Source organism: Anomaloglossus baeobatrachus, chromosome 6 (genome assembly GCF_048569485.1).
Source record: "Anomaloglossus baeobatrachus isolate aAnoBae1 chromosome 6, aAnoBae1.hap1, whole genome shotgun sequence".
Lineage (NCBI taxonomy): Eukaryota > Metazoa > Chordata > Amphibia > Anura > Aromobatidae > Anomaloglossus > Anomaloglossus baeobatrachus.
Genome location: NC_134358.1, coordinates 117,077,928 through 117,104,534, shown reverse-complemented (window position 1 = coordinate 117,104,534; position 26,607 = coordinate 117,077,928). Strand labels below are relative to the sequence as shown.

The 26,607-nt window shown below is 44.8% G+C and overlaps 1 protein-coding gene across 4 annotated transcripts in view; it reads right to left on the bottom strand.

Annotated features, from left to right (window-relative positions):
* The window catches only part of C6H8orf34 (chromosome 6 C8orf34 homolog), a 458,472-nt gene extending 434,633 nt beyond the window's left edge, over positions 1-23,839 (bottom strand). For 2 of the 4 annotated variants that reach the window (XM_075353191.1, XM_075353195.1), the window contains exon 1: positions 23,407-23,838. In XM_075353191.1, the coding sequence (XP_075209306.1) occupies positions 23,407-23,475 (69 nt within the window). In that variant the 5' untranslated portion in view covers positions 23,476-23,838. Of the gene's footprint in view, positions 1-23,038; positions 23,124-23,406 lie in introns of those variants that run through there. The other 2 variants (XM_075353192.1, XM_075353194.1) reach the window with 2 other exon arrangements.
* Between the last annotated feature and the right edge of the window lie 2,768 nt (positions 23,840-26,607).

Genomic DNA, 26,607 nt, shown 5'->3' with positions numbered 1-26,607 from the left:
ATCGCACAGTGTCAGAATAAGTTGTCAGTGGACAAATGTGATGGATATCAGCATGATGCAGACAAGTCTGCTGTATGTATAGAGCAGTATAAATACAGAAAGAAGAGAGGGAAGGAGAATAGAAAGGAAGTAGCTTTGACCATAGCCAAAGCGGGGTCAGAGGGGAACTCAGATGAGTGGAGTGGTGACGTACAGAACTCATCTGATTCTGAAAATGTCACCGACCCAGAACAAGAGGATGAACATGTCAGTGGGGAGAAGGAAATTGATCCTCATCTTAACCCAATAAGAGTTCATCCAATATACCATAGACAAGTTGTAGAAACAGTTAGAGGTAAACAGAACAGAAATATGGTAGAGGATTGCAGTCAGCTTCATGATCGTTTTTCACAAAGGTCAAATGAACCTTTGATAGCTTGGGCAGTCAGATTATGGGAGGCGGGGGCTCATGGAGTACAGCTGGATGCTGTGGATGGCCCAAAGTTTGTTCAACTCAGCCATGAGCCTGTAGTGAAGGAAGCATTTTGTTCCTTGATAGTTCAGCGACCACATGTGGTGTGTAGTATGATGGATGTTGTGGCTATGGCATTGCAGCATAAATACCCATCTGAGGCGGACTGGCCGCCTAATGAAAAACCATGGTTTACATTGAAAGATTGTGCTCGGAGATTGAAGGAGGAGGCTATGAAAAATGCTATTTCAGAAAGTACATATGACAATTACATGCAAGTTGTTGTAAGTGTTTCTATTAGAAATTGTATCATTAGAAATGCCCCTGCAGCTTATAAACATGTCATGATGGCATTAATGGTAAATCAGACTGGGAAACCCATCTCCAATACATTGGAGGCGATCCGACAGTTAGAGGGTCTGGGAGAATGGGGTCCCAAACAGAGAGATCAGCTTAATTTTGAAGAACAGTGTAACAACGTCAAAAGTAGTACAAATCGTAGATCCCGTGTTACCAGGAGAGATATGTTTATGGCCCTGATAAAGGATGGTGTTCCCTGGGATAAAATAGATGGGATTAGTACTGACAAGATGTGGAAATTGTATCAAAAGAGAAAATTGTATCAAAGGAGAAGACTCAATAAAAAGTCAGGGGTTTCACATAATAAAAAGGTTGCAGCAAAAGATTCTGAATCTCCACAGCGCAGGCGAAGCAGGACACGGGGAGAAAGAGGGCCCACTTTCTCATCGTCACCAGCAAAGCCTATACCACCGGGGGTGTTGGATCTTTACGCTGAAGTCAAATGTTTGGTGCAGGAAATCAAAGCCCAGCAGAACAGGTTATCATCATCTTCCATCAAGATGTCTCCATCTGAAATGGAAGATAGATGGGGGGAAAAAGATAAGGGTAATATTGAGACCACAGAGGAGATTGAAATTTATAAGGGTAATATTGAGACCACAGAGGAGATTGAAAAAGATAAGGGTAATATTGAGACCATAGAGGAGATTGCCGGTAATATTGAGACCACAGAGGAGATTGAAAAAGATAAGGGTAATATTGAGACCACAGAGGAGATTGCCACCAATACAGAATGTACAGAGATATGTAAAGAGAAAAGTAATATAAAAGCCATTCCTGCTCATAAACAATACAGAGCCGTCCAAATGTTCACAAAGGAGAGACTGGAAACCAGGAGGATCCCTGTGTTCAGTCTATTGGAAGGGCAATTATTTTTGCTATTGTTTGGTTGGTCTCATATTTACATACCCATGCTGATAATTAATACAGCACAATATACCAATATGGTTGGTTAAATAGTGAACTTTTTGGGCTGTCAAGTTAGATGTGAATCTTTTAGCATATGGATAATGGACTGGATAAAATTGTGTTTTGTGCATTATTTGAGCTTATATGCTAATCATGTTTGTGCTTTCTTTTTAGACTGGAGACCAGAGTTTTACATGTTATTAGAGCAATCAGGCTAAAACAATGAAACAAGTAATCATCCCATTGTGATGAATGGGTATTGTATTTACCTAATGGTTGTTGTTTGTTTTATGTGTATGTTCAATCAGGACCACAGTAGGCTTGTAAATGCCATCTCAGTATGATGGTCTCATGGTCCAAAGGTCAGATTTGGCCTTCAACTGAACTCAGTTAATAAGAGAAGGGATAGATCAGGATTATTAATTAAGGTAATTCTAATGAATAGTGGAGACAGTGACATGTTAATCAATTGATGGTACTGTCTATTTCTAAAATGTAGATAGAGGGAGGGCTCCTTCAGTTCTGCAGAGAAGATAAATGATTTGGATCTTCACATCCTATCAATGATTGTGCAAACATTTGGGTGAAACAATTGAGTGACAAAGGTCCTCCAGACCCTGCTGAAGTCATTGCTCGAGGAGCAGACAATGTGCTGACAGTTATGAAAACAAGAAAAGTGGGAATACATCCCAACTGACAGATGAGTAATATGTGTATTTTTGTCCCTTTAGATCAAACTCTGGAAATGTTGCATCATTGGCGCCACCATGGGCATGGATCTACTTCCGTCAGAAGCCAAGCAACCTTCAGACCGAAAACAGAGAGACCAACCATGGAAAATGTGGCCTTATTGAAAACCAAACAGAATCTATGGGTTTACCTGGCTCAGCTGATGAATACGAGCCATTTTTGTATAACAAAGACTACCAGTGATGACAATATATGAGAAACTTGTATCGAGGCGCTACTGACCCCTTTACATAAATGAAGACCTAGAAGAAGAAGATGTGACCCAAAACTTCATCTCCAATCTGTATTGTGCCTATATGAACTGCACTGGGGAACATTCTCTAACAGAAGAGATGATTGCCCTAAGGACTCAAAGGGTTACATGAGCTGATCTATCAGAGGACTTGTTAAAGCAAAATAGGCAGATGTCAACAATTAAAAATACAGAATAAGACAGGGCATAAACAGATTGCTATTATTTGTGTCTCTCATACAAATAAAAAATGCAAACGTATGAGGGCAGGAAATAATATGAGATTAACAATATAATGACTGTTTCATTATATACAAAAAATGTAAAATTGTTAACGAAATCATAGATACAAGGATTATCTATAATAATTGTAGGAACACTCACTGTAGCGGCATATGCAGCTAAAGCAATAGGACGATTCTCTTGTTTGGTGGCTATATTTATCACAAGTAGAGATGGATTTATACTAGATTAATTACATTACACAAGATAATGGTAGATGGTGGGAATGTGTATTTTCTTAGTTCCTCATTATATATATTAGGAGTAATTTTTGCTATTGTGCATGCATTGCTTTGTGTTGTTGTATCATCCGCTAAAACTATGCCGTTAGGGTATGGGACATTGTATAAATAATGTATGGCTCAAAATAGCCAAGGGTGGAATGTATTGCAAATATAAAAATGGCTATTTTTTGAGTCTATACATTATGTTAAACTAGAACATATTGATTAGTCAGACAGACGAAGTGTACATGGTTACAAAATCTTGTATATACTTAAGGATTTCTGTGTGTTTGTCTTGAATATACAGACAGACAATATACCATTGTAACAGAAACCTTATGATTTACTTACAATCAAATATCTGATGGTTTTGTGTGTTTGCTATCCATTGAAATTGAAACTATGATTTACTTTGGTTCAGCAATCTGATGTTTTGGGTGTTTGCTGTGTACACAGATAGACAGTGTGTCCATTTGCCTAGCTCGAGTACCTGATGTGTATTCTTGGGAGACTTGAATGCTGTGGGTTTATTGCCCCTTGTCTGATGTGTGGTGTATCTCTGGTTCATCTATGCCCAATGACTGGCCATCAAAGGGCATGGATCAATAAGACTACAACACATTAACTTTAAGGCTTGTAATATTGTTCAAGCCTTTTTAAGATCAGCTGAGGTATAGCACAGACAGAAGCTCGTGTTTCCTGCACCGTGAGACGTCCGGTCAGTGATGTCCAGGAGTCTCTGTCTATGTCATGCTTCTCTGACTTCCAGACAGATGATGTCCAAAGCTCCTTGGTGATGTAAGTATATTTAACTGTACTTAACCTTTGTATGTTCAATATACAAAAGTGTACGCAATATCATATTTTTCCTTTAAGTTTGTATTTCATATTAACCTTTATAATAAAATTACTTATTTGCCTTCTTTAAAGCTGTATCTGAACCTTAGTGTTAAAAATATTAGCAAAACAGCACTCTAAGCACCAAAGCATAGGAATGTATACACAAATTCCTGTGTACATGAATCCAAATGGCCCCATACAAATTGTATAATTGTTACTCGATTGCTCGACCAAGGGCTATCTCCCATGTCCCCTACGTTGGATGGGCAAAATGTCAACATTTTTTCAAAGGGAAGAGAGAAGAAAGCCGCTGTCTGATACCTCTGGCAGTTGTTATGTCTGAAATAACGATAGGGTAAAAAATTACAATTCAAAATGCTTAGCCGTCATCTCCGCCAACATCCAATGTCAAGGTAAAGTCAGGAGGGAACATGCACAGACTGTCGGCCAATCCTGCAGGTATCAGTGGGTAGAGGTGACTTTAGTTTTGTATACATGTGGTCCTTGAGGTTCTGTCAAAAAACCTCTTGGTGCATTTGTAATGCTGCCAGTGCGCACCGACTAGCAGGTCTCCAGTATGGTACAGCAGACAAGGAGAGACAAAAAGAAGACAAGCTATATTAACATGTGAAGCCCCTCCAGTGTTGTGTCGGTGCATTACCTTCAGGGACTCCACTCAGCTGGATCTTGTCTGGTCACAGGTAGGAAACCTTCTTTTAGGATTGTCGTGACGCCACTCTCAGAATTGCGGTCAGTGGAGACCGCCACTGCAGGTTAAGGGATGCCTGGGGCTGATGGTGGGTGCAGTCAGTTGTAATAGCCTCCTGAGAGTGAGGCAAGCCCCAGGGCCCTGTGTAGGTGTGTAGAACCACAAGGCGCAGAATAACTCCACACAAGCAGAATGTCTTTCAGGGGTTTTACTCACAGAAGGTGGCAGGGTGAGTAACCCGGGCGTAGCTGGGATGAACCAGGCTGGAACCAGGTGTCCTTCAGGCTGACTGATGAGTGTGGCTACCGACTCGCCTTCCTTAGCCCTTCTGTGGTTTGTGGTAACCCCGACTTTCAGTCCCTATGGGGGTCACCCAGGGAAGTAGCTGCTCCCCTCGTTTGTTTGCCGTTTGCTTGTCGCCTGGACCAGATCACTCCAGCTGCTTGCCTCCTGTGAACTATGGGCCCTAACTGTGGCTACGTGGCTGCGGCCTTTGGGGTGTTGTGGCGTGGGCTTTGAGGGCCCCACACCGGCAGGTTTAGCAAGGAAAGGTGGATCTATCCCCGCACCGGGATCTGCCGCCCGTTTGGGCCTGGTACTCCCTGACAGTCTCCGTACTTTCCACTACGCTGCTCTCTCTCTAGCTGTGTGTGGGGTTCGGGCAGCACTACCAGGTGACCGTTCTCCCCCGTCGGTAGTCACTGCGCGGACGCTGTTAGACTGTCACAGCCCCAGGGGTCTGCTCCTGACGTCTGCTCTCCCTGGACTGCACACTAAACCGGCTCACTGCTCCTCCTCTCCTGTTCTTGCCTACGCCACCTAGCAACCAGGCTCTCTACCACACCCCTTGAGTGGAGATGGAGGCTTCGCCCCCTCCACTCCTCAAGTGGAGGTGAAGGCTTTGCCCCCTCCTGGGATCCCCAGGGGTCCTCTCAAAGGTACATGTGTGAGACCTGATCACTATGCGCCTGTGTAGTCACACCTCGGTCAGCCTTCTGGATTACCTGTGTTGTACTGTCCCCAGCATGGGTGCAGTACTCAGTGGTGCCTGACCAGGTCAGGGGCGCCACAAACACTCAAAAACTTATTGGGCCGGGAAATGCAGTAAACCAGGGGTCTCAAACACGAGGCCCGCGGGCCGCATGCGGCCCATCAGGCTGCTTCGTGCAGCCCCCAGGCCAGTTTCCCTGTTCACTATCGCGGCCGGTGCAGGGGCCGCAGCCACTGTCTGCACTTTGTTAGATGAGTGTTTTGCCGGCGCTGCGCTCTTATAGGCAAGGACTGTGCGCGCGCAGCGCCGGCAAAACATTCATCTGACATAAATTGCTGCCAGGGGCAGTCACCAGGGCACGGCCGGCCTGCAGACAGCGAGAAGCAGAGGTGAGGAGCCGAGGGAACGCGGGACAGGTGAGAAGAATGGTGTTTTCTTATTTTTTGTGTATGTGAAGGACGGCACATTAACCCCTTAGCGACCTATGACGTACTGGGTACGTCATGGCTCCCTGGTACTTAAGGACCCATGACATACCCAGTACGTCATGGTGAAATCGCAGCCCCAGTGGCTACGATCGCTGTTTGCATTGCAAATAACAAATATACCTTAGATTCGGGGAGGAGGGAGCCTCACGAGGGGTGGTGTCTCCTCCCCGGACCTACGGAGGCTGTGATTGGCTGACGAACGCCGCACAGCCAATCACAGCCAATGTAATGTTTCAGCCATTGAAAATGGCTGTAACATTGAAATCCAGCCCTGATCAGTGCAGCTGTAGCACTGATCATTGGCTGGAGCTGGGTGACCTCAGTTTCACCCGCCCCCAGCTCTGATCGGAGAGATCGGTCACAAGGCCAGTCTCTCCAATCACTGTGGATCTGGGGCTGGAGACCGCTCCCTCAGCTTCACTCCAGCGTCCGTGGGTGGAAGCCGAGAGCGATCGGTAAATTATAGCGCCCCCTTTCACAGGCCGCCGTCACTGCCCCCACCACCCATTACTACAGGATGGGGACATTACTATAGAATAGGGACAAGGCTGGGGTCATTACTATAGGATGGGGAACACTACTAAAACATGTTGGCCAAAATTTCTATATAGTGATAATTGTAAGACTATTAGTTACAAGAAAGGGATAAAATGTAAAAAAACAAAACAAAATAAAACATGACTTTTTTTTACCATCAAAATGGTTTTTTTTTGTTTTGTTTTTTTTTGTTTTTTATATTTAACCAAAGAATGTGCACATTTCTTATAATAAACAAGTGAAAAATGTTGAAAATCAGTGATCCAAAGGTGTGTAAAAAATATATATGGTACCAAAAAAAATGTCACTTTGTCCCGCAAAGAAAGCGGCCCCCCAAATTATTTTTCTCCTCTGTGCGGCCCATACACCCAGCCGAGTTTGAGACCCCTGCAGTAAACGTTAGGTACTTTCACAGTAGCAATACAAACACTAGGACGATTAGCAAGAACACGGCAAACTGGCTGCACTACAATTTTGCCACTTGAAGTTCACTATCAACAATGAAAATCAATTACCAAAAACTAATATTACCTAATCCCTAACTGATCTGGGACTAACTGCTCAGCTAAGTAGCTGGGCAATCACAGTGAACAGGGAAAACATGAAGAAACCCAGCATCTCCCAGTATCAGATTGGATAACTGAGCTGTTACTCAACAGACCACCAGCTCCGCACGCCCCAGCTCCAGATTGGATAACTGAGCTGTCACTCATCAAACTAACAGTTCAAGACGACCAGATTCCATAGAACAGAAAACAGTCACTCATTGCGTCCAAGAGGCACTGAGCGGAGGACATGTGTATTGTTACAATTTTTTGTCATCGGTAAAGTTTTTAAATCTTTGTTGGAAAAAACTCTCTAGAAACTCACCAGATGAACAGCAAATTGGATTTTCCATAGAAATTAATAGGAAGAGTATATGAAGCGGTCCTTCAGGAGAAGTTTGGAACTAACCAGCATTAAAATTCTTTAAAAATAATCTGTCAACCACACATAACCTCTACACAATATAAATCTACACAGATTCCATACGTCATCTACTCCATCAAATACAATAATACGCCCAGTAATAACAAACCTCATGCTTGTGACGAAATAATAACTTTCAGACTGTGCTGTCAGTCACATAATCACATAAAAATTTTGGTTACATAACCAGGCATACAAACAAGCGTTCCCCATACTAGTCACAGCGGTAAAATGTTTTGTTGAGCATTGAAGGGTACTGACTCCACACTAAACATTGTCACAATTTGTGAATGAATTTTTTACACTCCATCCAAGCCTGGAAAATTCAGCCAATCCCCAAATACATTCTTTAAAAGGGAGGCTATTACCAGAAACTACCTTTTATTTTTTGACATGTGACCTATCAGGTTTTTATGTTAAATGTATTTTTTTAATGTTGGCAATGTTTTGTTTTCCATATCAGAATCTGTATAAAAAATGAAATTTTAAAATTTCCATTTTGGCCACTGAGTCTTTTTTAAACTCTAACTTCCTGTTATTAGGAAACAACACATGTACTGAGCCACAATGAATAGAGTTTGATATTTTTTATTGAAAAATGTAACTAGATTGTTGGATAGATTATTGTGAAGGGAGAGGGAGCAGGTCAGCTGTGACACCTATTGTGATTAGTACATGCTGTGTTATCATCAGCTGTGTAAAAAGATGTTACCTGTCATTGTAATCCTGCCTCTGCTGATAAGGAAACTGCTGTAAACTCGTTAGAAAAGGAATGGAAGTATGAAACTAGGAAAATCACTCAGTGGCCAGTATGAAAATTGGAAAATTACCAATTTTGTTTTTCAAAGAAGATTATAACATGAAAAAAAAAAGCATTGCCCAAAACATTTCAAAACACATATACAGTGCCTTGCAAAAGTATTCGGCTCTCTTGAATTTTTCACCCTTTTCCCACATTTCAGGCTTCAAACATAAAGATAAAAAATTTAATGTCATGGTGGATAATCAACAACAAGTGGGACACAATTGTGAAGTTGAACGAAATTTATTACTTATTTTAAACTTTTTTAAAAAATAAATAACTGAAAAGTGGGGCGTGCAATATTATTCATCCCCTTTTTTACTTTTTGAACAAAATTCAGTTGTCTAAGCAGACATATTATCCAGTTCAATCACGACCAATGATAATAGACACTTTTCAAGAACTGATAGTCCAAGAATTAACAGTATTCTTTTGTCTTAACTCATCACTCCCTTTATTTCATATATGCAGTTTCCATTCTTTTCTTTTTCTCTGACTTTTCTTCCTTTTTCTTTTTCTCCTTTCTCACTTTCCACCACTTCTGTTTTCCATTCAACCTTTCTGAAAACCGCATTTCATGCACTTACCGATGTGACCGTCTGGTGTGATGGATTTCCAAATGTTGACATGTGCATGGAATTAAGGTGGGTGTGTGTTACAACTTATAGGAAACCGACATTCCTTCCTTTTCAGAACATGATTAAGACTATGTGTCAAAACGCGTAGTTCTGTGGGGTTCTCTCTCTATGTCCCCTATACTTTCCCAGCTGACCGCTTTGTACACCTTTCATTCTTAACAGATTTATCAAATAAATGAAAAAAAATTTAACTGCACTTTGAGGACTGCGCTGGATTTTCTTTCATCCTATATATGAGACTGGCAGCCTAACCTTCCGTGCGCGGATCCAGACATACAGCGGACCCCAGCAACTCGGTGAGCTGAATTTTCATTTATTCTTTTTACTTTTTAAGTTAATACTTTGTAGCACCACCTTTTGCTGCTTTACAACTGCAAGTCGCTTGGGGTATGTCTCCTTTGCAAATAGCTGGAGCTGAGGGAGGTTGGATGGAGAGCGTTTGTGAACAGCAGTTATCAGCTCTTTCCACAGATTCTCGATTGGATTCAGATCTGGACTGTGACTTGGCCATTCTAACACCTGGGTACGTTTATTTGTGAACCATTCCATTGTAGATTTTGCTTTATGTTTGGGATCATTGTCTTGTTGGAAAACAAATCTCCTTCCCAGTCTCAGGTCTTTTGCAGACTCCAACATGTTTTCTTCAAGAATGGTCCTGTATTTGGCTCCATCCATCTCTCCATCAATTTTAACCCTCTTCCCTGTCTCTGCTGAAGAAAAGCAGGCCCAAACCATGATGCTACCACCACCATGTTTGACATTGGGGATGGTGTGTTCAGGGTGATGAGCTGTGTTGCTTTTACACTAAACATATCGTTGGCACTGTGCCCAAATAGTTTGATTTTGGTTTCATCTGACCAGAGCACCTTCTTCCCAATGTTTGCTGTGTCTCCCAGGTGGCTTGTGGCAAACTTTAAACAACACTTTTATGGATATCTTTGAGAAATGGCTTTCTCCTTGCCACTCTTCCATAAAAGAAAATAAGTACGACCTGCGCCTCACGAGAAGGGGAAATAGAAAGTGCAATCTCAATGAGAAAAAAAAAATAATTAATGTCAGCAGCAAAAAAAGGATGGTTAAAACAATTCTGTCAGGAGTGTACAACAAGTTATATTAGATTAGAAAGAACCCCCTGCGCTAGACACCACAAAAATATTATTGTTTCAAACTAAACAAGAAGATGGCAGGAGGGTTGATAGCTGATTGTGATAGTCAGCCCTCAAACATATGAGCATTGTGAATAGCCCGATACAGAGGTCTGCGCGCACACACAGGTCTGCGCGCACACACAGGTCTGCGCGCACACACAGGTCTGCGCGCACACACAGGTCTGCGCGCACACACAGGTCTGCGCGCACACACAGGTTTGCGCGCACACACAGGTCTGCTTGTCTTCAATATTATCAATTTGGGACATCTGTGTGCAGACTTCTGTAGGTAGTGCCTCTCCCTGATATTTTTGGAAATACTAGTCATTTAGTCTTTATGTGATAACAGAATATTCCTCGCATTGAGGAGGAGAATATGGGCTGAAATGAGGGTTGCATTATTTAAAATGCTTCTGTCATCATTTTGACAACAGGGATGACTTTGGCAGCGAGCCACAATTTAAGTACATGGCTGGTGACACGCAGAAATTAATTAGAGAAGAGAAACAGAATGGCTGCAGATCGAGTTATGTGCTGGTCGCAAACTCCACAATCTTTGTGAGCATTTCCATTGCCAGCAATATTATCATGTGTGTACTGAATGAATCATTGCCATTCATATCTCCGTAGTATTTGCTCTATGTATCTCATTTGGATTTTTTTAGAAAAAGATCACAAATCATCATTTTACTTTAGAGTCGGCTAAGATCCGTATTACACAATCACATTATGCCATATATCCGGACCTTGGGCAATCATAATAACCAAAATTAAAATCGCCATAGGACACAGTTCTGTTTAACATCACCAAAAGAGTCCAAAATTATTCAGTAAATAGTCTAAAAATCAGTATCCAGTGATCAAAGACCATGTCAGTATTTTGTAAAATCTCATTATAATAAATATCAATTGTGAACTCATGTAAATGGTTCTATACATTAGAAATAATCAGCAAAGGGTCTTCTTCTCTTGACCCTATTATGTCATTTGGATGTCCCAGACAGGGGTGCCCTCATACAGGACCACATCGCCCTTCTGCGAGTCAAAGGCAACGATCTACCATGGAAGAAATCAAAACGCAAGTGAAAAGGTGCCGGCTGAAGATACCACATCGTCTTTTATCTATTTTACAAGTCTTCCGTAGAGCTGTATCTGTTCTCTATTCAAGCCAAGACATAAAGATCAAGAGAGGACCCCCTTTATAAAGTAAGTGTAATGCCCATACTGGTGTCCCCGCGCTGTCCTGCCCCTCTCCCCCAACAGGGACGTCAGTTCTCTCACCTGCCCAGCCGTCCTGCGGTGGCTGCCCCATCCTCAGTTCATGCTCCTGTCTCCCGTGGAAAACATACTCCACACAGGCCTCCTGGGAATGCACGTAGAGTGTGCGTGCAGCCACACCCTTTTTCTTAAAGGGCCAGTGCACCCTAACCCAGAAGTGCCTTTCAGGTCAGCTGAGAGGTTTAAAAAAATTAAGGCATCTTTCCCTTTAGGTAGGTGCCTGGACAAAGAGTTCCTCACATTGCTAATTCTCAGGTCCCATTGTGTTCCTGCTTTCATTGTGCTGTTTTCTGCTGAAGATTCATATCTGTTTTTCAGTGCATTACCAGTCTGCTCCTACCGTATCCATCTATCTAGAACTCATCCATCCAGTTGAATCCACGAAACCAGCTGCTGCTGTTGCTACAACCAGATACTATATTGTATCCGTGGTGCCAGCTACCAAGGTACTGCAGATCACCTGGGCCTGCCCTCTGTCGGCTGCTTACCAGAGTGTGTACCTGTTGCCACCTCCAGTGGCCTTAGTGAAGATTCTGCAACTGGTCCAGTTTGCTCCTCCAGGCAAGTGAATGGTACCTTTGGCCCAGTGGACCCACTAATCCTGTGGTCGCCCCGTGAGCATAACAGTATGAATTCACTAGTAGGAACTGGGTGCATGAGGTTTCTCTTGCATGAGATTCTCCTTCCTACAGAAAATGCATTTAGAAAATCACCTGGAATACAGCGTGGAGCTGCTACAAGCTAAGCATGATTGACATTTATTCCTAAAGCCGAAGATGGAGAAATATTCCTAATCCCATATTGATATCATGTAAACTCGTACAGCATGACAGGTCTTTTGTACTTTGCTTGTGAGCTTTCTGGACACCCATTGTATAAAAGTGTTGCGTGGTTGAAGAGTATTCCTTTTTTATTTAACTGACTTGTCTTCATTGGCAAAGTTTAGACTCGCCCATCTGTGCGCTGGCAAATGTCTTGATTACCACCCAACCATCGCTAATAACTTGCAGTGCAGCCAGGAATTTCAGGGAAGATCTAATTGCCAGAGACAGCACTGCAAATCAATAGGTAAAGGTAAGCACCAAGTGACATTGCCGTCCTTTGCTTTCAGTTTTATAAAATAATAAATATTAGAATCACAATACAAAACACAGAATATAACATCCAGACTTTCCTGTTTTGCATTCATACAATATACAGCACAAGTATCAATACAGCGAAGTAAACAAATGTATCATTCATAATCATTACCTAACCTGAACCCATTTACTTTATTTTCTGCAAGTAAGCGCTGCCAACAATCTCTGATTAATATTCAAAAGGCAAACGAATCTCAATGAAATACTTAATGAAGTTTGATTGAGGTAAGTCCCGGCCAAAACGCTGGTGATTTCATTTGTAGAATTCCAAACTCTAATTATTTTCCGAAGCCAAATCAATAGGGAAGGCAGTTGGGGAAGGGAAGTTTAATCTTCAAAGGAAAATTTAACGATGGAGAATATTTCTGCAGTGATATATAATATCTAATTAAATATGTCTTACCAATTCACTGGACAAAAGAAAAAGGAAATATAGAAATCTCTTTACACCTGACACAAGAGCATCCTAAGTGAAAAACTGATGTCTAAATGAGGCCTCGCATGCTAAGATACACTGAAAAATCCAGGAGGACGTGTAATACCAAGACATAGGGCATGCACAAAGTGGCATGTGATCGGCCACATTCAGCTGATCACTTGTAGTTTTAGTTGACATTGGCCAAAAGAAAATCCAATCCGATCACATCATAGGCAGACAATGGTCCACTGTCAGATATTGTGAATGATTGTTTGCATTATATTTTCACAATTGGTCACAATCTGCAAATTCAGCAGATATACGGTGTCAGCAAAGCACAGGGTCACATGATAAGACCCACTGGGGAGCGACCTAAGGGGCCGACCTCTCTATAACCAGAATCTTACCTTCAAGTACATACAAACAGTGCACAGACAATGAAGCCAGGCAATTTGACTTTGGGAAACCAGGGGTTTCAAGGTCATTGTAATGTGATTTTTCTACAGAAATAAAGTAAAATAGCCTAATGAAATGCATTGCAAGTTGTCATAACTTTCAAATCTGAGCACAATTATGGGAAGAAAATGAAAGCTTAGTTACTCTTTAAAGGGAACCTGTCACAATTTTTTGGCGTATAAGCTGCGGCCACCACCACCGGGCTCTTATATACAGCATTCTAACATGCTGTATATTACATACATTGTAATAGTAGAAGAAGGAATATATAATAAAAACTAATTGAAACAAAATACGCCTAGAATCGTCAATGGAAGATTCCAATACTATGCCAGAGCTTGGAGCCTTGCGTGAGTCACGAAGGTTGTTGAGCTGCCAGGTAGGGTCCTATTATGCAGATAAATGGCCCATAGCAAACACCAATGACAATATCGGCAATTCATCAGCACATTTACAACTGTCGAGAAGGTTTCATGCAATCATTTGTATGAAACTCTTCACTTCCCTGAAATCAGCACATTCCCTGTGTTCCTGTGTAGAGGCACTAAAGGCCCAGTCACACACAACGACTTACCAGCGATCCCGAAAACGATGCGACCTGATAGGGATCGCAGGTAAGTCGCTGGGAGGTCGCAGGTGAGATGTCACACAGTCAGATCTTACCAGCGATGCAGGAACAATACAGGTCGCAGTAGTGACCTGTATAATGATCTCGGCAGTCACTGGGACCCTGTCACACAGTGTCAAACACAGCGATGTGTCCTGCCCAACAGGAGATCGCCTTTGAAGAAAATGGCCTGGACCATTCTGCAACGACCGGTGACCTCACAGCAGGGGCCTGATCGCTGGTAGGTGTCACACATAACAAGATCGCTAACGGGATCGCTACTGCTCTCGCTAGCGATCTCGTTATGTGTGACGGTACCTTAACAACCAAGAATGCTTTAATAGTTCAGCATAAAACAATACCATTGAGCTGAATTATCACTGACTGTTCGCTTGCTGAACTGGTTTACACTGGGCAGTGATTGGGTAGCATCGTTGAGTGGTCATTGTAAGAACCTGAAAGAATGTGTACATGATTACAGGATGCCTTCTTCTTCTGCGTGATATCGCAACCCAGACCCATTTATTTCAGTGGAGATGAATTGTGATACCAGACACAATCTATGGAGAGGTGTGGCACTTTATCTAGAAGAAAACAACAATTTTTCCAGTCTGGCATAACCCCTTTAAATCATAGTGAATTTGGCAGTACAGGAATTAGTGGGGCCTCATCTTGCGAATCCTCAGCATGGTCAGCTTTAGGCCTAAGCCACACGGCGAGAAAAACAGTGCGAGTGGAGTGCGATAAAACATCGCATTCCCCTCAGACCAATTCTAGCCTGTGTGACAGCACACATGAGCGATTATTTTCTCAGCCCTAATCGGACTGAGAAAACAATCGCAGCATGCTGCGATTGTAAGCTGAGACTCTTTCTCTCGCACCCATTCAAGTGAATGGGGCGAGAGAAAAATCGCACTGCACTCGCGGTACACCGGTGTACCGCTAGTGCAGGGTGAGAATGGCAATAGCCGGCTACGCAGGAGAGAGGGAGAGAAATCGCTCCCTCCCCTCCTGAGTGCTGGCCCGCCCCCCGCAGCTGAGGTCTGCTCGCACGAACGGACCTCAGTTGCAAAGACACACGCATGACACTCGGCTCTGCTGTACTGCCAGCACGAGCCGAGTGTCATGAAAGGGGATCGCAGTAGTCCACGTATGGTATGGCCTGTCAGTTGACTATCAGGATGACTTCCACTACTAAAAGGCTGCAATCACACATCTGTGTTAGTAAAAATACTGATATTTTCTCAGGTGTTATCCTAGTTATTTTCCTTAGTTTCTCACTGACACAGGGCGACTGTCTGAACTTTTTTTATTAATCCATTGACTCTTGATGCATCAGTTAAAAATGAATGAAACTCAGATGGAAAATTGAACTAGAAAATACATGTTTAATCTGTACTATAGTACGCATGCGCAGGCGGTCTTTGACGTTTCCACGCGCCTGTGCATTACAGTATTTTGCTATGCCCTCAGCCGGGCAGATCATAGTGTGCCTGCTAAGGAGTGCAAAGGAGGTCTCTGTGTGAATGATGCCAGAAACGTCATACACATGAGCTGGGCAGGAGGATGGCGATCCCACAAGATGGAGGAGGGGCTGGACTGAGAGCAACGACACCCATCAGACTGCACCGCCCCCTAAATAAGTATTATAAAGGTGTTTTTTACCTTGTACAGAGCAGCCTGGGCTCTTATATACAGTAATCTGGAATGCTGTATATAAGAGCTCACTGGTGGTGCCCGCAGCTTAAAGGGAAACACCTGGTTAATCAGTTTCTCTAGGATGTGAAGAAGAAAAAAATTCTCCATCTTATCCATTCTGTCAGTCTGTAAAATCATGTAATTAAACAAAGCACTCCCGAACTTGAAAGTGATGTAAGTTTATTAAATGTGCATGAAAAAAAAAACGTTTTCGGTCCACAACGGACCTTCTTCAGTTGCACATTAGTAGAGTGGACTGGAGGCATAGGATGGTGTGAGGCGCGGGGCCCCCATGCAGCGGTGGATACCGCGCCTCACACCATCCTATGCCTCCAGTCCACTCTACTAATGTGCAACTGAAGAAGGTCCGTTGTGGACCGAAAACGTTTCTTTTTTCATGCACATTTAATAAACGTGCATCACTTTCAAGTTCGGGAGTGCCTTGTTTAATTACATTGTATGGCTTAGGAACCTGAATAGCACCCCTATCTCTCTTGATATCCCTACAAGGAAGTGCCACTTCTTCTTTCTAGTCTGTGAAAATCAGACCACAGTCAGATGTCATGAATGTAGTCTGATTTTTTTCCACATACTCATACAACCCTTGGCAAAAATTATGTACTCACCTGGCTCTGAGGATGTTCATTCAGTTGTTTTCTTTTGTTTAAATAAAGCAGATCACAGACATGGCACAAAACTAAAGTCATTTCAAATGTCAACTTTCTGGCTTTAAGAAACTCTAAAAAAAATCATGAAATCATAATGTACTAGACATCAACTGTTACTTTTCAAGACCAAACAGGGGGAAAAATTATGGAATCACCCTGTAAATTTTCATTCCCAAAACTAACACCTGCATCAAATAAGATCTGCTTGTTAGTCTGCATCTAAAAAAGAGTGATCACACCTTGGAGAGCTGTTGCTCCAAGTTGACTCACATGAATCATGGCTCCAACACGAAAGATGTCAATTGAAACAAAGGAGAGGATTATCAAACTCTTAAAAGAGGGTAAATCATCACACAATGTTGCAAAAGATGTTGGTTGTTCACAGTCAGCTGTGTCTAAAATCTGGACCAAATACAAACAACATGGGAAGGTTGTTAAAGGCAAACATACTGGTAGACCAAGGAAGACATCAAAGCATCAAGACAGGAAACTTAAAGCAATAGGTCTCCAAAACAGGAAATGCACAACAAAACAAATGAGGAACAAATAGGAGGAAACTGAAGTCAATGTCTGTGAAACTGCCTAAAGGAAATGGGATTTACATACAGAAAAGCTCAACAATAAAAAGATGACTTCCCGAAGAGAACATGTAAATTTCCACAGTCATTGATGATATGGGGCTGCATGTCACGTAAAGGCACTGGGGAGATGGCTGCCATTACATCTTCAACAAATGCCCAAGTTACATTGGAATTTTGGACACTTTTGTTATCCCATCAATTGAAAGGATGTTTGGGGATAATGAAATCATTTATCAAGATGATAATGCATCCTGCCATAGAGCAAAACTGTGAAAACATTCCTTGAAAGAAGACACATAAGGTCAATGACCTGGCCTGCAAATAGTCTGGATTTCAATTCAATTGAAAATCTTTGGTGGAAGTTGATGAAAATGGTCCATGACAAGGCTCCAACCTGCAAAGCTGATCTGGCAACAGCAATCAGAGAAAGTCGGAGCCAGATTGATGAAGAGTACTGTTTGTCATTCATTAAGTTCATGCCTCAGAGACTGCAAGCTATTATAAAAAGCAGAGGTGGTGCAACAAAATACTAGTGATGTATTGGAGTGTTCTTTTGTTTGTTTGTTTTTCATGATTCCATATTTTTTTCCTCATAATTGAGTGATTCCATAATTTTCCCCGTTTGGTTTAGAAAAGTAACCGTAGCACATCACGTTTTCATGATTTTTTTATAGTGTTTCTTAAAGAAAAGAACAGAAAGTTGCCATTTGAAATGACTTTAGTTTTGTGCCATGTCTGTGATCTGCTTTTTTTAAACAAAAGTAAACAACTGAATGAACATCCTCAAAGAAAGGAGAGTCCATAATTTTTCCAGGGGTTGTAGACTTAAATCATTGGATTTATGAAAGCAAATCGTGTGAGCTACGGAAATCGGACAGGGGCACTGCCTCATTGAATAACATTGGTCCGATTGCAATCCAATGTTGTGTCGGATCACCCTCTGATCGGAAATATTGTTGTTTGCATGAGCCCTTAGGAATAGGATAAGTTCAGACAATCATATTTTCTGGCCATTTGACATAGCAGTCGCACACAGTTACAATGGTAGCTGACGACTTAAGGTACCGTCACACATAACGAGATCGCTAGCGAGATCGCAGCTGAGTCACGGTTTCTGTTTCCGTTAGCGATCTCGTTATGTGTGACACCAACCAGCGATCAGGCCCCTGCTGTGAGATCTCTAGTCGTTGCTGAATGGTCCAGGCCATTTTCTTCAAAGGCGATGTCCTGCTGGGCAGGACACATCGCTGTGTTTGACACTGTGTGAAAGGGTCACAGTAACGGCTGAGATCGTTATACAGGTCGCTACTGCGACCTGTATTGTTCCTGCATCGTTGGTAAGGTCTGACTGTGTGACATCTAACCTGCAACCTCCCAGCGACTTACCTGCGATCCCTATCAGGTCGCATCGTTTTCGGGATCGCTGGTAAGTTGTTGTGTCTGACTGGGCCTTTAGGCCACGTGCACAAAGTATTTGGGGAGTTTTTTACCTCAGTATTTGTAGCTAAAACCAGAAGTGAAACAATCAGAGGAAAAGTATAATAGAAATGTAACGAGGCGAGCAGCTCTGACTGTTTTGTGATTAAAATGGACATGGAGACTGACATTACACAGGATGGTGCTGCCACCTTGTGGACAAGTGCTGAAACTGCTCGAGGGGTGGACGCTGTAAAATCTGATCCCCTCCCTCAGGCACTTGTTGTACAGGAAGTAAAAGTGCGGGAAAAGGACACTGAGCTACTGGAGCTGGACCTGAACAGACCTGCCTCGGACTGCCCTCATCGTTGAAGTGTGAGGGATTGCCAGAACTGCTGCAGACGGGATACTGGACTCAAGGGACCTCCGGACCGTCTCCTTCCTCCGTACCAAGAGACTGTAAGCTAGTCCTGTGTTGAGAGGGCTGAAGATCTTCCACTTCTCTCCCTTGGAGTCGCCGACGGTTACCCGGAGTCCAGGCCTGCTACGTGGGAGCCCTTCCTCCTTGTGTTTTGGACTGGTAATATAACCTATAGGGCAAGTCAGGGACAGAATTCTTGTTTATCATTGCTCTTTTGTTTGTGTTCTGCGACGCGCGTCTGAAGTTAAAGACCCGGATAGCAAACCCTGGTTATGTGTGCTGCTAAGCCAGCTGCGTGTGTCATTGAGATGTTTACCAGTAAAGAAATGTACCCTTACATAAAATCTGAGCGTGGGAATTTTGTTGGCGCAGATTATGGGAACTCAGCCACGGTCAGACCTGCGGCCACTTCAGAAACACGGGCACCACTGCTGTATTTATCACCCACTCCTTGTTTTGGCTATAAATACTGAGGTAAAAAACTCACCAAATACTCATCATCGAAACATAGCCCTAGGCCACGTCCACACAGTGAGTTTACCTCAGTATTGGTAAAAAAAACAGGAGTGGGTATTAAATGCAGAAGCAGTGCCCTTGTTTCTATTAGGCCACGTGCACACAAGTATTTGGTGAGTTTTTTACCTCAGTATTTGTAGCCAAAACCAGGAGTGGAACAATCAGAGGCAAAGTGTAATAGAAACACGGGCACCACTGCTGTATTTCTCACCCACTCCTGGTTTTGGCTACAAATACTGAGGTAAAAAAAACTCACCAAATTCTCAATATGTGCACGTGACCTTAGTACACACTAGCGATATTCCACACGGACCTCAGGTCTGTGTGAAAAAATAAATAAAAATAATATACGCTCTAAACCATTGCATGTAAAGGAGCAGCTTCTCTGGTCCGCTGTCACATGGAGCCGCACACAGCCGGTCACATTGTATTTCTGTGGATGTGACTGGCAGAAACTTTACAAAGCACTGAAACTAGACTCAAGCCTCATTCAGACGGCCATGTTTTTTGCAGCGTGTACTCATTGGCTGTTCACATGTGCGTGGGTGTTTTTTGGGGAATACAAGAAAAGCTGATGAAACTCAGCATTGCCAATTTGACTTTTTATTTTATTCTTGACAATTTATCAAAAAGTTGCAGACAGACAATATTTTTTCAGGTCACATTACATAAGAAATCATTATGATAATAAGTGATCCATGTCCACAGCCCATAGTCCTGATGAGACACCGGCTGCAGTCACTGTAAACCTTAAAGGGAACCTGTCACCAGATTTTTCCCTATGCAACTAAAACTACCACCTTCTGCAGCTCCTCGGCTGCATTCTATGAAGGTGCGCCTTGTATCTGATCCCCTTTTCAGACCGCAAAAACAACTTTATAAATATTACCTTTTCATATGTAAATTTTTTAGTAGGGCCTAAAGGGCGGGCTCTCTTTCTCCTTCGTTCCCCCCTCCTGCCGCTGTACGCCGTCCCCTGTGTTGATTTGAATTGTTGACGACGGTCCCATCATCCTCCACGCTGTGCCGAAGTCTTGCGCATGCGCCGTTATCGTAGGCCACTATCGCGGGCCTGTGCACAAACTATCCCTCGCGCGCCCGGGATGTATTTGCTCAGGCACGAGATTATGGGCGGTGCTGTGCATGAGCCCTTTAGGCCCTACTAAAACATTTACATACAAAAAGGTAATATTTTATAAAGTTGTTTTGGAGGTCTGAAAAGGGGGCCAGATTCATGGCGCACCTTCATAGAATGCAGCCGAGGAGCTGCAGAAGGTGGTAGGTTTAGTTGCATAGGGAAAAATCTGGTGACAGGTTCCCTTTAAGATGATGATAATTACTGTCAAAATAATCTGTAGAGTTTAAAAAATAAGACGGATCCCTTAATTATTTTTTACTGACAACATAAAAAAGTGCCTTTTTTTTATGGACGGTTTGGCAACCCTGATGATACTGATAGTACAAATGGCCACACTGAGCGAACACTGATGAAAATCTGCCCCAAAACATCAATGACAAAAGAGAAAAAAGTAAAAATGGCGGTGAGTGAGGCGTTAGAAGGGGCACATGGCGGGGAGGGCCGGAGACTCCGCATGTATAGAAGTACAACGCAGATTGGAAAGAAATCTCCCTAAAAATAGAACCGCTAATATGTCACATGTAAATACGTTCACACCTTCATCGTCTATTGGAAAAAGCTGACGGGACTGATAAGGAGACTCATCTGCGTCTCCACTTCTGACAATCTGTCATCTTTAACATGGAAGTCAATTTATAGTATTTGGAGAAAAAATTTACCGTCACACGACAGCTCCAGCTATAAGAGAAAAAATCATCTATAGCAGAATAGATCTATGGAATACAATATTCCCAAATATTAAAAAGAGAAAAATGGAGAAAAAAAATAGGTGAAAATAATCCTTCCTGGAAGATGTGAAATGCAGGATGAATATGAAGAAGATATTGTTTGTAAGAGAATAGAAATCTAAAGTGGCTGATAACAGAGAACACTGCCTTCACCTGGCAGATAACAGAAAACACTGCCTTCATCTGGCAGATAACAGAGAGCACTGCCTTAATCTGGCAGATAACAGAGAGCACTGCCTTCATCTGGCAGATCACAGATAACACTGCCTTCATCTGGCAGATAACAGAGAACACTGCTTTCATCTGTCAGATAACAGAGAGCACTGCCTTAATCTGGCAGATAAGAGAGCACTGCCTTCATCTGGCAGATAACAGAGGACACAGCCTTCATCTGGCTGATAACAGAGAACACTACCTTCATCTAGCAGAGAACACTGCCTTCATCTGTCAGATAACAGAGAATACTGTCTTCATCTGGCAGATAACAGAGAGCACTGCCTTCATCTGGCTGATAACAGAGGACACAGCCTTCATCTGGCTGATAACAGAGAACACTGCCTTCATCTAGCAGAGAACACTGCCTTCATCTGGCAGATAACAGAGAGCACTGCCTTCATCTGTCAGATAACAGAGAATACTGTCTTCATCTGGCTGATAACAGAGGACACTGCCTTTATCTGGCAGATAACAGAGAGCACTGCCTTCATCTAGCAGAGAACACTGCCTTCATCTGGCAGATAACAGAGAGCACTGCCTTCATCTGGCTGATAACAGAGGACACTACCTTCATCTGGCAGATAACAGAGAGCACTGCCTTCATCTGGCTGATTACAGAGAACACTGCCTACATCTAGCAGAGAACACTGCCTTCATCTGGCAGATAACAGAGAGCACTGCCTTCATCTGGCTGATAACAGAGGACACTGTCTTCATCTGGCAGATAACAGAGAGCACTGCCTTCATCTGGCTGATTACAGAGAACACTGCCTACATCTAGCAGAGAACACTGCCTTCATGTGGCAGATAACAGAGAGCACTGCCTTCATCTGGCTGATAACAGAGGACACTGCCTTCATCTGGCAGATAACAGAGAGCACTGCCTTCATCTGGCTGATTACAGAGAACACTGCCTACATCTAGCAGAGAACACTGCCTTCATCTGGCAGATAACAGAGAGCACTGCCTTCATCTGGCTGATAACAGAGGACACTGCCTTCATCTGGCAGATAACAGAGAGCACTGCCTTCATCTGGCTGATTACAGAGAACACTGCCTACATCTAGCAGAGAACACTGCCTTCATCTGGCAGATAACAGAGAGCACTGCCTTCATCTGGCTGATAACAGAGGACACTGCCTTCATCTGGCAGATAACAGAGACCACTGCCTTCATCTGGCAGATAACAAAGAGCACTGTTTTCATCTGGCTGATAACAGAGAATAGTGTTTTCACCTGGCAGATAACAGAGAGCACTGCCTTCACCTGGCAGATAACAGAGAGCACTGCCTTCATCTGGCAGATAACAGAGAGCACTGCCTTCATCTGCACAGAGAATGTACAGTAGATAATGAAGGGCTTCCCTCCCTCCCTGCACAGGTCTGGTCCGCACACGGCCGCTGGGGGCGCTGCGGAGACCGCACTCACCTGGGCGCCGCTTGCTTCGCTATGGCAACAAACAGGACGCTTTGGAGTCAGCATTTTCCTGCACACAAAGGCTCCATGTCACAGATCCCCGGAGCTGTGCTGAGCTGTGCCGAGCTGTGCCCTCCTGCACCTGACAGTGGGCAGCCGCCAGCCAGGAGCAGCTCTGCACAGTGTGGCATGTGCCAGCTGCACCCTACACACAGTGTATACAGTAATCAGCCTGCTCAGTGGCCAGAGCAGTAATCCCAGCCCTCTGCCAGCAGCACACCCCGGCTGCCCACACTGCTGGCTGGCACGGCTGTGCCATGTGATGCTGCCGGCTGTCTGCTCATACACCGCACAGGCACAATCACCCATAGATCACTCACCTCAAACAGAGGACCGATTTTGTTGGTCTCCAGGTAGATCTGAATCCGATTTTGCTGTCGAGACGCCATCAGGACCCTTCCCCAGTATACCCGGGCTCCAGCCGGAGGGAGCAGCGCTGTCACCCTCTCCTCTGTCCCAACTTCCCCGACGCAATCTATTCAGTGAGATGATGGAGGGGTAGCAGTGCCATGGCACTGTGCGAGCAGGGAAAGTGCATGCTGAGAGCCGCCTGTCTCCCCGCCTCTCCTCTATTCTAGGTGCCTGGTTACAAGAACAACAGCAGCAGCTCCTGCCCACTCCCTGCCAGAGCCCAGCACAGGACACCTCCGAGCACACAGCCCTGCCAGTGCAGCCTGCAAGGCACAGCCTGATTGGCGACGGGGCTGAGCCCAGGATTGCACTGATCACCTGCTGCTCTCTCTCTCCGGCATTGTATGTAAGGCAATATCACCAGCTCCATCCATGCATTATGCACCTGAGCAATGGGAACTACTTGGGAAGACGCTGTGTGCACTGCTGGGGGAGACACTATGTGATATGTGCACTGCTGGGGGAGACACTATGTGATATGTGCACTGCTGGGGGAGACTCTATGTGATATGTGCACTGCTGGGGGAGACACTATGTGATATGTGCACTGCTGGGGGAGACACTATGTGATATGTGCACTGCTGGGGGAGACACTATGTGATATGTGCACTGCTGGGGGAGACACTATGTGATATGTGCACTGCTGGAGGAGACACTATGTGATATGTGCACTGCTGGGGGAGACACTATGTGATATGTGCACTGCTGGGGGAGACACTATGTGATATGTGCACTGCTGGGGGAGACACTATGTGATATGTGCACTGCTGGGGGAGACACTATGTGATATGTGCACTGCTGGGGGGGACACTATGTGATATGTGCACTGCTGGGGGAGACACTATGTGATATGTGCACTGCTGGGGGAGACACTATGTGATATGTGCACTGCTGGGGGAGACTCTATGTGATATGTGCACTGCTGGGGGAGACACTATGTGATATGTGCACTGCTGGGGGAGACACTATGTGATATGTGCACTGCTGGGGGAGACACTATGTGATATGTGCACTGCTGGGGGAGACACTATGTGATATGTGCACTGCTGGGGGAGACACTATGTGATATGTGCACTGCTGGGGGAGACACTATGTGATATGTGCACTGCTGGGGGAGACACTATGTGATATGTGCACTGCTGGGGGAGACACTATGTGATATGTGCACTGCTGGGGGAGACACTATGTGACATGTGCACTGCTGGGGGAGACACTATGTGACATGTGCACTGCTGGGGGAGACACTATGTGACATGTGCACTGCTGGGGGAGACACTATGTGACATGTGCACTGCTGGGGGAGACACTATGTGATATGTGCACTGCTGGGGGAGACACTATGTGATATGTGCACTGCTGGGGGAGACACTATGTGATATGTGCACTGCTGGGGGAGACACTATGTGATATGTGCACTGCTGGGGGAGACACTATGTGATATGTGCACTGCTGGGGGAGACACTATGTGATATGTGCACTGCTGGGAGAGATGTGACGCCCTGGCCTATCAGGTCGTCACAGGGTATTGTGCAATCTGCCCTTTTGTGCAATATCCACCTCCTCCTTGATTACGGGTCCCTAACCAAATGGTGTTGCCAAAGACCAGCTAATCGAAATCCTAGGAACACTCTGCACCACACCCACCAGACACACCAGTGAATGGCCTGAGTGGAATAGGGTCGCCCACTTGGGGGGTTGGTTAAGGGGAGGTCAGGAGTGTCAAGAGTAAGTCAGTTGAAGTTGGAGGTGAAAGTGAGAGGAGGTCAGGAGCTGGGCTCCTTGAAGTACTAGGTAGGAGACGTTGGCCTCGGTCTGGTAGGAGCTGGACCCCTGGTCGCAGGGGATCGTGACAAGGGGCATGGCATTGGCATGGAGGACAGCCGGCGGCCTTGTACCATCACCGGGCTGGGACCAGGGTACGACGGGGTACGTGGACCCTAGGTCAGGGAGTAGCTTCAGGCAACCTGACAATTTGCCCAATGAGAACAGAGCCTTCAATATCCGCTCTCCACCCGCTCCAAAATCGGGGTAATAGCGCAACGAGGGGGATAGGACTTTGCACACATATGGTCCAGAAAATTCCAAGCGTGAACCCGGAGAGCAAGTTCCCCCAGTTAGCCATAGTGGGGAGCAGAACCCGACTAGTTTCAGACTACAGGGTGCAACCAGAGAGAAACAAGGTGCCAAGGGAAAGGTCACAGATCAACAGGCAACACCAACGGCAACGGGACCCAGGCGTGCTTCCCCTCAGCGGCAGCGGTGTCCAGAACTTTGATTTACTACAGTTGTCAGTGTCAGCGGTATTGGACTGAGTGAGTACGCAAGTGACCCATAGCTCTCCAACGGCATCTCCCTGTCACCATCACCGAGCCCCGGGGCATTCCCCCTACCCGTGGAGGGGTTAAACACCTGGCTGCCCACTCCATCGCCCCCGGGTACTCCCAGCCGCAGCGGTGGTACTCCCATCTTACCACACACCATGGGTGGCATCACAAACTATTCCATACAATAGTCCCTGTAAATACCCCCCTTTTTCCATTCGAGTGGCCGCGAGACCTCCGGGTCCGGACGCCCCTTGAGCCACCGCGGATCCGGATCCGAGCAGCCCGGCTGCTGACACGGGGATGGTACAGAGACACTGTGTGCACTCCTGGGGGAGACGCTGTGTGCACTCCTGGGGGAGACGCTGTGTGCACTCCTGGGGGAGACGCTGTGTGCACTGCTGGGGGAGACGCTGTGTGCACTGCTGGGGGAGACGCTGTGTGCACTGCTGGGGGAGATTGTGTGCTATGTGCACTGCTGGGGGGAGACACTGTAATCACCACTTGGGGAGATGCTGTGTGCAGTGCTGGGGGACATGCTGTGTGCAATTCTGGGTGAAACGATGTGCACTGCTGGAGGAGAAGCTGTGTACACTGCTGGGGGAGACGCTATGTGCAGTGCTGGGGGACACGCTGTGAGCAATTCTGGGTGAAACGATGTGCACTGCTGGAGGAGAAGCTGTTTGCACTGCTGGGGGAGACGCTATGTGCAGTGCTGGGGGAAACGTTGTGTGCAGTGCTGGGGGAAACGTGTGCAGTGCTGGGGGAAACGTTGTGTGCAGTGCTGGG